Source organism: Ptychodera flava, chromosome 21 (genome assembly GCF_041260155.1).
Source record: "Ptychodera flava strain L36383 chromosome 21, AS_Pfla_20210202, whole genome shotgun sequence".
In the NCBI taxonomy this organism is placed as follows: Eukaryota; Metazoa; Hemichordata; class Enteropneusta; family Ptychoderidae; genus Ptychodera; species Ptychodera flava.
In genome coordinates, this window is record NC_091948.1 from 27,291,927 (window position 1) to 27,306,568 (window position 14,642).

The 14,642-nt window shown below is 35.1% G+C and overlaps 1 protein-coding gene across 2 annotated transcripts in view; it reads left to right on the top strand.

Moving 5' to 3' along the window:
• The window catches only part of LOC139121887 (unconventional myosin-Ie-like), a 40,789-nt gene that overhangs the window by 2,223 nt on the left and 23,924 nt on the right, over window positions 1–14,642 (top strand). For both annotated transcript variants that reach the window (XM_070687156.1, XM_070687157.1), the window contains exons 2-5: window positions 623–748; window positions 1,928–2,017; window positions 9,786–9,880; window positions 13,253–13,430. In XM_070687156.1, coding sequence (XP_070543257.1) covers window positions 623–748; window positions 1,928–2,017; window positions 9,786–9,880; window positions 13,253–13,430 — 489 coding nt within the window. The remainder of the gene's footprint in view (window positions 1–622; window positions 749–1,927; window positions 2,018–9,785; window positions 9,881–13,252; window positions 13,431–14,642) is intronic.

The following is a 14,642-nucleotide window of genomic DNA, read 5'->3' on the forward strand; positions in this document are numbered from 1 at the left end:
AATACAAAGATGTTTCCCAGTAGGAACTATGACTATGGTTTTATCGAAAGAAACTGCCTATCAGTATATAGATGCATCAGCAATATCATAATAATACTTCAGAAAAAAAGCAGAACTGCTTTAAATTCTCTGCTTTTGTTATGAATTTATGAGAATGTGTTGATTCGTACCATAGTATACCGGTATGTGATACAGCTTGTCTATGTCCTGGTACAAGGAACTGCAGTTCCTCCACCTCAAAGTGGTGAAGTAACTGAAATTGAATGTATCTTAGTCTGAAAACTATCATGCGTTTCCGGTTCTCAATAGTTTAGATTGTAGAACTAGAAACGCACAGTTAGGTACTTGACCTTATGAGGTAGAATATGTTTTGTATCATGTATGTAGGTGACTATCCATTTCATGAGGGGACTACAATAAACCCCATCATCACTAAGTGGTTTTGTCCAATCCAATTGTTATCATGGTGAAGATAGACCTATATATTGGGAAATAGGGAGGGGTTATTAAAGAAAACTGAAATGTCTTTAAGATATACAATCATTTATTCAGCTATGTATTATTGTCTCACTTTTGTTGCATGTTTATCAATTTTGAACCAATTCAAATCACTTCTTTCCAGGCGTACCACTGGCAAAGCAGTCAACAAAAACAGTCAGGGGTGGAGGATATGACCCTGCTTCCCAAAATATCAGAAGCCAGCATTGTGGAAAACTTAAAGAAGAGATTTATGGACGACTGGATATATGTATCCTTTCACTGTGTATTTTCATTCTATGTACATGTAATTAGAAAATCAGAATGTGTAATGTCTTGATAATGTAGGTAATGTGTGTTAAAGCCGCACTTTTCAATCCCAGGTTCTTGCATTAGTGGAGTTCTCCTGCCAGTCAAATACTTGGCCAGTACGATGTTTGATTTCTATAACATTAATTACACAAACTGATCTCAACCTTTTGTCACCTTTTGCTAATCCTGCAAACAGAGTTTATACAAGCGTTTGATTGACGGTCAGTTCAAATCGCCAACGGTCATTGATTCCCCACCACAAACACTCGAATTTCCTAAAAAATTGTCTTCCAGTCGTGTTACACTTTGAATATAACCACAGAGTTTGATCGGCAGCAACTTCGCGCTGACCGCTTGGCAGTCTATCTGCGTTTTTGCTGCCGGGGAAAACTAAAAAGTTGCATTTTCTGGAGCGTGTGCCCACGTGTTGCCTGTTTGGTGTCCACTTACACAATGAATGCTGCCATAGCTTCGCGTCCTTTTGAAGGGATGGAGGCTCCGCCTTTAAATTTGAGAACAGATCAAGGGCGTCTATATTTTTGTCATGCTGATCCTGAGTGAAACAAATAAACACAAAAAGTTCAGAATTCCACATACCAGTGAAGGCAAACTCTACATTACAGTGTTGCCATAATGTCCGTCAAGGCCATTCTTTGGTTCTGATGACGATGTTTACAGGTATTCCAACTAATGCTGCTGGTAAATTTGAATGTCATACTTGCATGAATCCTGTAAATGATACAAAGCTAACACAGTAGTGTACACAGTGGCATGTTGTGCGTTGACGTGAGCCAACTGCCACAAAACACATCCCATAGAATTTGCTTGAGAGCATAGTCTGTTATTAGTACCTAGAAAAGCAGAGGAAGGAAGCAAGTTTCCTTGTCATTTATTCCGTTATCAAAGTATTCAAAAATTTTAAAATGCAAATTCACCAATTTTGCCTATCGTAGCTTCACTGACTTTACTCAGTGAAAATACTGCTCATTGGATCTGTTCCAAAACTTGACAAATGCTGAACAGTTATTAGTGTTTTCATAATTTTATCTTCAAAAAATACAAAATGGTATATTTTTCATAAAATCTCTTCCTCCCCATGAAACTGTTTATTAGTTTCCCTGACTGTTTTGTACCTCAGACATACATTGGTCCAGTTTTGGTGTCCGTCAACCCATTTAAACAACTGAAATACTTCACAGATAAAGAAGTTGAAATTTACCAAGGAGCTGTAAGTATACCTCCATACACAATACAGCCTTTTCTTCCTCTTGGTTTGCCTATATGTACACTTCAGAACCAAGTGTTTTAATGTTTTTTTTATATATGGTAAACAATACTGTTGATGGCCATGATGTTTATTACTTATTAATTGTACTTCCAAAGGTCAAAAAGCAGCAAAAAATGTGCTTTTGACTGATTGCTTCAACCATTTTGTTTTCACCTTTATGTAATATAGTGTAATTAATCTTTGTGCCACATTTGCATTATTGTGCTCAAAACAGGATAAAATTGGATGATCAATTGAGTTCAGGCTGCATATCTGTTGTCTGATTTGCCTCAAGGTGAAAAATTAGGTTAGACCAATTTAGAGGTCAAACAAAGCCATTGCACACATGAATAATATCCAAATTGGAAAGTCAGGACTACAAAAAAATGCAGTTATTCATTTATAGAAGTTGCATATCTGTCATGCCTTGAAGTTATGCCACGGATGATATCGTCAGGCCCAATCATCCATACGCCTGGTATTTCTTTGACCCAGTCACAGCATGAAGGGAATATGAGATCCACAGTTGACTTGATTGTTCTTGCACCATTGGTACATGTACACAAAGAATAGCCCTACAGCTGCAATACTGGGTAATCAGTTGTGAATTGTGGGTAAAAAAAAAACACAGTTTCCACTTTAATATCATATACATGCCAGTGTACTATTAGTGATGTGTTGGTCTCCATATCAGTCATCTGATGATGATTCTGTTGTTGCCATGCAACCAAACTATCTGCATCCCTACCATTCACTTTGGTCCTTTTTGCTTGCAAATATATCACATGCTATAGCTTTGTCAACTTTTGTTCTTAATACAGTAACTGTAAAATGTCTTTTTAGTAAACTTCTTTTTTTCCTGAATTTAACTAATGCCAGTACTTATATCTTTTCCCCATATTGACTATGGTCAGGATGTCTGTTTAGCTTAAACAGAAACCCACTTATAACAATAAAAAATTTTGAAATTCCTAGAGAAACTTACAGCTTATTCAAAGCGTTTTACAGTATTCTGGTAGTTTTGATATCTGGTAAACTTAATATTATGTAGGAAGCGTTCAAAAAAGTCAAAGTGGCCTTGACATGAATGAACTTATACAGTTGTCTGAATCCAGTGGGACAATTTTAATTTTTAATGTTGATATTAAAGGTACAGGTACAGTGTATATCCAAAAAGTGATAAATTTGAATATTGCAGGAAGACCACTTGTTGTTTCCCAGCAACTAACTTGTCTATAGATTGCAGTTTGAAACCATGAACATTGAATTAAAATAAAGTTATTACCAGACCTTATTGATCACAACTTACAGAGTGGAAAGGATGCACCATCTTAGTAAAAGATGGCACCAACCTCAGTAGAGAAATTTTGAGAAAAATTGTCATATTTGTTTCAACAATTCCAGAGGAATGACGTTCTTATAGCAAGTAGTGTACTCATATTCCAATAACCAAGGGACATATTTATTTTTTAAAAAGAATGTGCTTTATGACATCATAAAATAATGCCCTCTATTAATTACTTTTTTAACAACAAGAGTTTATATCGGGATCAAAACATTGCATCATGTGAAACTGAAACGCTGTCAATCTACAGTGGTTTTATTTCCTCAGTCGTGCATACTAACCTGTTTAGAATTTCACAAACGTGTATCAACCAGAAACTGATTGCACGTTTCTGTGATACTTTGGTACAAAGGTCAGATGTGAAAGGTTAATTAAATATTCCTTGATGGTGAATCACTATGAGTCATAACAGGGTAAACTACATGATTTACGTTGTTTCTAAGCAATAAATCATTTCCTTATTCTTCAATGAATAAGGTATATATTATACCGGGTATGTGATATCAGACTGTGGGGCTAGTTTTTGATTAGAATGCCAAAATAGTAATCTTCAGCAGAATATTGATGTACATTGTACTGTGGTCAGTGTCTTCAAGTTTTCAGTTTGCTTGGAACTTACTCATTTTTCCTACAATTAATTTAACGTTGTCCCCATCAAGCAATGAATATTTCATCTGTTTTATAGTTATACTTCCAAACGGTATTGAGACCCTACTATCCATTGTGTTGAATTCATTTGGTTAATAACAGCACAATTTGATGTAGAATAGAAATCACAATATTGCCATTATTGGATGTTGGATACACTTTACTAGCCAAACTGTTTTACTTCTTGCCATCTGTGTGTTAATATTAAACACTTTTCCCAAACTCTTTGATTGGAGAATGAAACACGTGATGAGTCCAAGCTAGTGGATCAATATTATCCCATGCTTATACTCCATGTTGTCAAGTTAATTGCTGGATTTCATATTTTGACTGGAATTAGTCTAAAGTACAGCTGTTGTTTTCATATCCAGGAACTTTAGACAAAAAAGCAAGTTGTTTTGGTCATTTAAAAGAATAGATGGAGAAATACAGCAATTTAGTTTTATTTTTTCTTTATTTTCTAATTTTTCATTAGTTAATGACATTACTTATCCATATTTAATCATCAAACTGCGTGGACAAAAGATGCCCCACAATTTCCCCCAGCAATGTGAGGTGTTTTCTAGAAATAATATATAGCATCATACAAAGTTTCATGGCATGTGCCGTCAATACAAATATTCTAAGAAAGTCAACTTAATTTTTTTTGTCGTATCTCTCCACAACATACTGTCATGTCTGGGGAAAACATCCATAGTTAGAAAGTAATAAAGTGATGTGCACCCTGACCAGAAACATCTCTGATATATTGGGCCTAATCTTCCGCATACTGATGCTGTGAAAGTTTCAAGGCTTTAATCACGAAGTTGAGGCCACATGACATTTTCTCTTATCACCGTGAAAAGGTTATCTTTGTTTATCACTGTACTGTTTGATCAAGGACATTGATACACTTAAACCCTTGCTTACTGATACTGCTACACATGACGGTGAATCATATGTTGCAGTTCAAATTGACGATGATACTGTCAATAAGTCGTGATCAAGGCTGCTAGTTGCTACAGATTCATCTATCTAACAAATATAAAGTATCAAGTACGTGTAATTGTGTTGGGACGACTAATTGTCTGCAATACTGTCATTCCTATGATGGTAGGCGTTAACCAAGTAAAGCTTGCTGAAATACCGCCTCTGTACAAGAGAAGCAAACTATAAATCTATAAATATTTCAAATTTGAAATTGATGCTGTTGCCTGATGGGGAAATGTTATGTTCTCAATTTTCACTAAGACAGTCTCAATTTTACATAAGAATTTTTTTCTCCATACATAACAAAATTGGTCCATGCTTGTAAACTGTATGATAGCAAAGGACTGTAGTACGATGTTGATGGTAAAAAAAATGTGTCTATAAGGTACACTATGCCCCTCATGGACAGATATTCAGACTCAAATCTTACTTTGCTGGTATGTTGGCCATGCAATGCTCATTTTGAAGCTTGCAGGGTAATGGTAAATACTGCTAGTTTTGCACTGCCTTTCATTTGTGGAAGTCAAAATTTTACTTTTTCCAAAAGAGTTGATATAGAGGTAGTGGTCATTTGAAATTTCTAATATTGTTCAATTTTGACTTATTTTTTTCTCTCAGACTAAAATTTGCACTATGATCCTAATTTTTATTCCTGATGATGAGGGAGAAGGCTTCCAAGTTTCCTGTACAGGAAAGTTTGAGCAAAAGTTGAAATCTTCCTGTTTCAAGATTTATGCTACGTTCATGTCGTAATTCTTATACTTTACGGCTGTAATACACAATCTATATTTCTGATTCTGTGCAAGCGAGAGGAGCAGTACTTTCAAATTTTTGCTGACATTTTTTTTACACATTTTTTTGAAAAAATGTTTTATTGCATACTAAACACATTGCATTCATTTCAATTAGAATACGAGAATATTTGGTTCTCAATTATCAATTCTGAAAGAGCATGTTCATTAGCAAAATTGTGTATATGAAGTGACTGACCGATATATTGTGCTATGAGGAACTGACCTCATGGATTTACTTGTGAAAGAGTCTATAGCATTGGTTTTTATTGGGCATTAAGGAGTGTTACTATTTTTGGTATGGTTTTGCAAAGGAAAGGCAAAAGAAAGTCATGACGAAAGGTAGGCGTGTTGCTCAACCTGTATAATTTTAATGTGTTGAAAAATCGTAACAAGGTTGAAAAAATATAGAGGTATAGTTTCCTCTATTATGAAAAGTGATTTGACTGAACAATAGCCTCAGGATAAATCCTATTCAATCACTCCCTGGTGACATCAGTCACATTTTGTAGACGATTGAAGTATTGTGTCTGAGACAGCAAGGCCACTTCAGTAATTCAAACAAATGACTCACTCATGTCTGAGCACCTTGAAAATTTTAAACAAGGTGAAATATCATGCAGCAATGAAGGTTAAGGATGTTGCATTAAAGAGATGATAGTTGCAACTCTTGGTGATATTTTTATAATTTTTACTTTTGGAAACAAATGCATTGTCTTGTTATTCTGCTTCCTGAGGTGTGTTTACATCACAGTCCCTCCACACATGAGAGACTGCTATTGAAAAGCAGTGCTTAACCCCATTCAAAAAACCCCCCAAAGCATTGTTTGCAACTTGTAATGGTATTGTTGATGAATGAATTCTAATCCTGACCAGAATGCAGTAAACAATAATATTGGACAATACACTCATCCAGACTGTGTTCCCAGGTTGTACACCAGCTACTTTTGACATTTTAACATGATTGTTGGAGTGGAACAAGATGTCATATATTACACTGAACAAAAATACTGAGCAGCTACACCAAAAGTTACTGCTAATGGAACTTGTAGTAAATGAAACAAAAGTTGTGACAAAACAGGCAAGATTAATTCTCACACTACCGGTAATTAAGAAACTGTATTCTCATCGCTGATACTGTCAGAAGCAGCAGCTGATAAACATTTTTCTACACATCAACATAAATTAAGTATATATAATAATACTTGAATAAATAAATATTTTAGTACTAAATAATAAAATAGTTTGATTCAACCTACCATTTTTCCTCCAGTATTGTTATTCAAAGTACTCTATATATTTTTTCACCATAGCTCAGTTTAAGATATTTTGACAAAGTTTGAAGTCAGTATGATTTTGCATAGACAAGGTTCCATTCCATAGTTTGTGGATCATGAAGATACGAATGAGTGTTGATATGTACATGGTAAGATGCCATGCTCAATGGAATTCATCACAAGAGAGCTATTTGCATCTGATGTCTGATGCTGGTCAGTATCTTTGAGTCACTGTCTCTTCTCACTACAAGACTTCTTTTCAAATTAATTTTTCCAGGTGTCTGGCCAGACACTGACATGTAAACTACACTAATGAACTTTGATAAATACTATCAATAGCTCATTATAGTTAAATAGTGGATGATGTCTGTCCAATGTATTAATCCTATTGTCTTCGGTCAAATCTCTAATTACAGATTTCACGCCTGATTACCTGAATCCTATTTTACGACAAGAGATAAGCACAGTTTAGATCACACTTATGCAGTATTTAATTACAATTTGGCAAACTAAAATAGTTTCACTATTCCTCTGAAATTCACCCATCTCAAAATTGACAAAGAACAATGGTTCTATTAACAGAAACCACATCCGCCACTATCAAATTATTTTATTGCTCAGTGAACCAAATTTCCTGAAAGGGGCTAGGTCATTTTATATGTCAGCTTTATCTAAAAGCAAATTGACAATCTTGATAAAAGTTGCAATGGAAAACAAAGTGCTAACACCATGTAAGTACTCATTGTCAGCAAGAACTAATCTGAAAGCCAGGGATTGAGAAGTGACCCTTTAAAATTGAAGTCTGAGGAAAATTACAGTGTTTCAACACTCTCCTTAAAAGTATACAGTCACCTGTAATCTAAATATGCCCATATATGGTCAAAGGGGCGTTCCTTGGTATTCAAAATGCCCATGTGAGGGCACTATGTTTAAAAAGCGGCCACCCGCTTAAAATCTGTGATTGGTTAGATTTTCTCTTTCCATGGTACATGTAACTGTGGCAAAATTGGAACAGGTGACAGTATACCTTTAATTCAAGTGATCTTCCGGAGACAGATACTGTCATTGTGTGTTGCTGAAATGTAGTGTTGTAAAGCACAGAAGGTGCAATGATGTTCAAGATACAGGAAAAACTTATTACATCATGATTTGTTGTTATCTGAAACAGGAAAAATTGCGTGTAGACTGTTCGTTCAAGGTCCATTACTCCGATATTCCAGGCCAGTTCTCAGGATACCCTTACCTCATAGTAATCAAAGCCTGCAATCTAAAATTCCATGAAAGCTGTGCCTGGAAGTGACTGCATGGCATTTAATTCAATCAAACCATGAAATATGTGCCGATACAGGTAAATTATACATTGTTGCATTTGAGAAATGAAGTCATCTGTGAATGTAGTGTGTATACCGTAGTCCTTCAAGGGGAACATGGAAGAGACCTGAACCAGAACCTGTGTACACCATATGACTGTAACTGTAATAGCATATGTTAGCAAATCTCTCTCATTCACCCCTTCTTGTCAACAAAAAATGAAAGAAACGGAAGCAAAAAATTGCTGAAATTTTTTAGTGTATTTTGTAAACTGCAAGAACAATATCTGGCATCTGTCACATGGTGTATAATATCACTATTGTGGACCTTGTTTGATGGATTCATATAGGATTGAGTGATCTTTAAAGACTCTTTATCGTCTACAGAGACCTGAGTCATGTTAACAATCAATGTGATACTGTGGCTGTCAGTGGAAAATAGCATGCAGGCTTTTCAGTACTTCATCAACAGTATCTGAACTCTGCTGAACTCTGTCCGCCTGTCTGCTAAAATTACTTTATATGGCTTCTTATCAAGCTACAAATGATTGATGATAGGGAATTGGACATTTGTTCTTGTACTTCCATCTCTACATCATATTGTGCTGTTTTTTGCTGTTCTCCAGTATACCGGTACAACAAGTGTAGCTTGCATGTTACCTTATTTTATCACATCAACATACTTGTAACATTCATCAAGAAAAGAAAATCGGCATAATTTTCAGGGTACATGTACTTTATACAGTATAATAAAGAATACAAATGATTGAAAGAAACAACTTAAATTTCACATTGCTTTGATTTATATACTTGTTACAAATACAATCATAGGTGAGTCATATTCCTCACCAGGGATTCGTAGTTCTTTTAATGATTGATATTTGTGGTTACTCTACTCTGTCTGCTTTCTGAAAACATACCAGGCATATGAAATTTATGTCTGCAGCAAAGTAGCCTTTCAGATTTAATTGTAGTAGGAATAGCAATTGTAGATGTGGTTTTTATCAAAATAGATTAGAAATTCAACAGAATGTTTAAACTGGTCCCAGTGTTTAAAATGTCCAAGAAATGTAGGAGGGTTTTTTAGATTGTAAACGTTACTATATACGCTGTTTGACTTCCTTTTCAAATTTCAGTGCCAATGTAATATATTAAAACATTTTACACATACTTGTAGTTGTTTCACGTTTGTGGATTTATTGCTGTAGACTTTATTGTCAATATGAATTAATCTGAATTGTTTCTTTATATTCTCTTACAAAGCACCATTATTTATCAACTGAAATATCTTCAAGTAGACATGATTTCAATTAAATGTTGTGAAGGTACTTTGGGTACACACAATTACCTTTTTTTACCTTTTTCTTATATTTTCTTTATTTCCAATAGGCTTCCTATGAGAACCCACCCCACATTTACGCCCTGGCAGACAACATGTACCGTAACATGATGATAGACTTTGAGAATCAATGCGTCATTATAAGGTGAGGGACTCCACTACCGTCCTGATTAAACTGTCAGACAGCGATTCTCTCCAGATGAAATATGCTTCATTTCAGCTGATGATGTAATCTCCTAAAGCGTATGGTCATGACATCTACAGAAGTCAATGAAGTGTGAGCTCATTGTTCCTTGGCAGCAAACAGTCTTGCCTAGACTAGCCAGATCAAGTCAGTCTGTCAATTCTCCAGATTTACAGTTGCTGTTTGAAGAAATTGAAAGTATTTACCATATTGTCAAGTGGTCAAACATAGTGTATACTATTAATCCATTCTGTCTGAAGGTTTGGAGACTAGATTTTCATAGTTGAAAGTATGACCAATTTGTGATGAAATCAAAGATCAAACTACATTTTACACACTGTCAGGTTCTATATAATTTGATGTCGTCCATTCAATGTTCAGTCCAAATATAGATGATTGTTTTTGAAATATCAAAATTTTGGACACTTAGTATCACTTGTTTTTAACAGGAATTTCTGGTTTGTGCAGAAACTTTTGCATCTGCTAAAAAGGCCTCAAACAAAAAATTCAACCTGCTTAAAAAGGATTAATTCCTCTCAAGCGTGATGAACCTCTGCAATATCTTCTGCTTTGGTTTGACCTGTGCATTGTGTGCCAGGGCAACATGAAAAAGCATACATTTGTGTATCTCTGTGGCCCATACATTGTTGACTATTTTCTCATAACAATAGTAGGGCTAAGCTGTAGCACAAAAGATGGCTTGGGTTTGAAGCTTTTAAAATGTTACCGGTGTATAGAGCATCTAACATGACCGATTCTTTCTAAATTTAAACTCCTTTCTATTTCAGGAAAGCAAATTTTCTGTGGTCTGGTTGCTGTGAAACCAACCATGACCTTCAATGTTGACCACAAATAGTTGTACACGCTATCTTAAGTATACTCTTGTGGATTTCAAACTCATGTGAAATGTTCCGTGCTACTGCAACCAAAGTCAGAATAGAATGCAAAATAATAGAATTTAGACACTCAATATTGGTCCTCTGAACAAAATGAGTTTTTGTATATTTTAAATGATACATGACCTTCAGAAAATACAAATCATAATGGGTCGTACCGGTATATTGTCTATTCCTGAAAAAGTTCAAAATCTGTGGACAGGATCTGCCATGGAGGGACAAAGTCTTTCCACAAATGGAGTTGTACAGCATGAATTTCAGTACAAACTAGTTTATGGCCAACAATACAGGAACATGTGCCAGTGCATACTCTACTCGCATTGGTTAACATATTTCTAACATGTCATCAACGCATGCAAACTCATTTCACCTCTCTCAAGCACCACAGAAAATTAATCTCACAGGAAAGAAATGTTGCTATTTTCATGTCATATCTTTTAATTTTCAGCTAACTTAATTGTCAGACTTATATAAATCAAATACCATGTCTGTTGTGATTTAATTGCGTTAAAAGCATTGCAATTTGACTCCGCAGCTTCATTAATGCTAACAAGTGACTCACTCTACAATATTTGATTTCCAAATTAGTATTCTCATTGCAAGTAACTTCAGATGTCCAACCCGTACTTTGCCTTCAGAAAACATTTCATCTATTGAATGAAATGTATTTGTTGTACCCTTTGTTCCAAAGATCATTTAGTACTCACATGGGTGTGTCAGTTTGGTTTTCATATTATCGCAGGATATGTTGAAATTTAGACTTCCACCTTTCACAGCAAATTCCGCCAAGCGAACTTTCATTAGAGTTTCAACTTGACAATACAAACACTTAGTACTCTTTCAGTATAAAACGAAAATTGTATTTGACAAGTACTAGGGTGTGCCCTGGGTTCTGAAGTAGACAGCTCAGGATATTGCAATGGTGAATATGGTACCACTTTCTGCCAAGATTTATTATACCCGTTACGTGCTGCAATAAATAACATGAGGTAAGACTTGCAAATTGCAAGTTGACTCGTGAAAATATCACCAACTCTGTAATGATAGCCACTCAACCTACAATACTGAGTCATCCGTGTCGGCCGTGATGTACAGGTGTGGTTTTTCTATGCAAAGTCTGTCATTTTATTTCTTTTAAACAATCATAATTTTGGTTTGCAAGTTGCTTTATATTTTATTTTCAGACTTGGCAACAAACTATTTATAGGGTATGAATAAGTTGTGTGGGCTCTATTCTTATTTCAGAATCAAAATCAAAAACGAAAGTATGAATAAATCCCAGACGAGGTAAAAACATGCAAGGTCAAAACACTATATTACGGAAATGAAAAGGAATATATAACACCATACTACAATATACAAAAATTAACAGGAAACAGAAACAGCTTTTATGTTGAAAAGTCATGCCAGAAACTCAAAAATGTAATATTTACAAAAACAAACACCAAGGATAGTGAGTACCGGTACAAGCATTGTTATGGTGCCAGACATGAGCAAACTAACACCTGAAAAGCTGTTTTTTTACGTTTAAGACTGCAAACAAGGCTATGTGGTACACTAGTTTTCTCCTATGAAGAAAGAAAGTGTTGATAATACAGTGTACCAGATTACTGTATAGTTATTACAACAATAGCTACCCTGTCTATAATATTGACAGACATGCAAGGTGTGAAAAGGTGTAAAATAAATGCCAGCTGGAAATTTTGTAATTTTGTAGTACTTGATACAAACCTGTTTGTTTCTTATCAAATAATTACTGAAATGTTGCCAGAAAGAGTCGACTCATAGCTATATACGGGATGTAGATGTGATCCTGTCCATTGTTATAAGTACCTTATCCTAAATTTTAAAAAAAACAGCAGTAAATCTCTTGATAGGTCATGCAGGCTTCAATACCTGGTTGTTATGCTCCAGAGTCCATGGTATATGTCTGCTATAGATGTCTGTTATCTGGTCTATGTACAAGTATTGTCACGAAAAGATTCAAAAACTGTATTCAATGCCAGTATATGACATTTCAAAACCTCCTTGTATTAAAACACTGTAGGAATGCAATAATCATTTTATGGTGTTTATATGTCTATTTGATATATGTGTTCATATGTGCATTTGAACATTAATATTATTTATATTATAAAATGCTCACTGATAGCATGATTAAAATAAAGTGAACATACAAGAATGCATGCCAAAAGTTTCAATGAAATACAGATCAGAATGCAATGCTGGTATTTGAACTGATGGTTACATTTACATGTAGAATAATATGCAAGTTTTTTTAACTTGTAAGTTCAAAACACCTGACCATTTTATGCCATCCTGTGTAATCTCATGTCCTCTGAGGTACTCCCATAAGAATTTCTTTACACTCTTGATACTTGGTCTATACCGGTGTGTTATGTCTCTAATGGCAGTATCTCTTCCTTGTCTTTCACAGTGGTGAAAGTGGTGCGGGAAAGACAGTGGCTGCCAAATACATCATGGCTTACATCGCCAAAGTGTCTGGCGGAGGCGGGAGAGTACAACATGTCAAAGACATCATCATCCAATCAAATCCCTTGTTAGAAGCCTTTGGCAACGCCAAAACTGTCCGTAACAACAACTCGAGTCGATTTGTGAGTATCAATACTCTGGGAAATTTTTCTTAGTCACCTGTTTTTGTTTGTCTTGTGAATATTTTTCAATTGCTGCTGCCCACTTTTATGTTGAACCAACACGACCAGTCGCCATTTGTCATTAGCTGATCACGGCCAAGCTGTCAAGTTTTTCAGAGTTTCAGTGTTATATTATTTCTTGACATCTGCGTCTCACTAACTCTGTCAGCTATAATTTTCAATTGCTGCTGCCCACTTTTATGTTGAACCAACACGACCAGTCGCCATTTGTCATTAGCTGATCACGGCCAAGCTGTCAAGTTTTTCAGAGTTTCAGTGTTATATTATTTCTTGACATCTGCGTCTCACTAACTCTGTCAGCTATTACAATTTCACCTGTAGCAGAACTTTTGATGTCTACACGTACACACACTGTTGTGATGATGATTTCTGCCAGGGTGTAGTAGCTGACTAAAAGATGGCAAAATTTATGGAGACCGATGTAATCTTTCAAGGAAGGTCACAGCTAAACTAACCGTAGTAAAACTGCACAAATTAGGACATAAATTTCTTAAAAGTTATCTAGCAATTCAAGCCAAATAATTTTCCAAACAAAGACAATAAAGGATGAAATTATTCCCATCTACACACACCCGAAGGAGAACAACCTACACATTCTTCCTAGTGTGTGTATTTTCATATTTGCAGAGCAGTTTTTTATACTTCACACAAAATGACAAGTAATATGGACTTTGATCCAGGGAACATTGGAATTTTATTAACCCTCTGTTTTACATGTAAATATTGCATTATTTCTGCATATTTGCTGCAAATATATAAATTACATGCAGACAGCACTAAACTTGTTTTAACTCTGATCTGAATTTTTTCTTTCTTGGATAAAGCACATTATTTATTTACAGTCAAAATTGTTCCCAAATTGTCCAATGACATTCTACAACAACAAATTCAAATAAACGAAGTTGATCTTTTTTACAAAGGGTAGAGGGCATATCTGATGCAAAAGGTTGCTGGAATTTCTATTTTTCTTTCTTTGACAAAGCCTTTTTTGCAGTAAAATTAAATATCATGGATATTTCAAAAATTTTCAATAGTCAGTGACTATACATTCAAAAAGACTATATTGAATCATTGAAGAGCAGAACATGTATATACGTACTTGATGCAAAAGGCTCTTTAAGATTGTCAAGGCGATGAACCGATGGCCTTTGA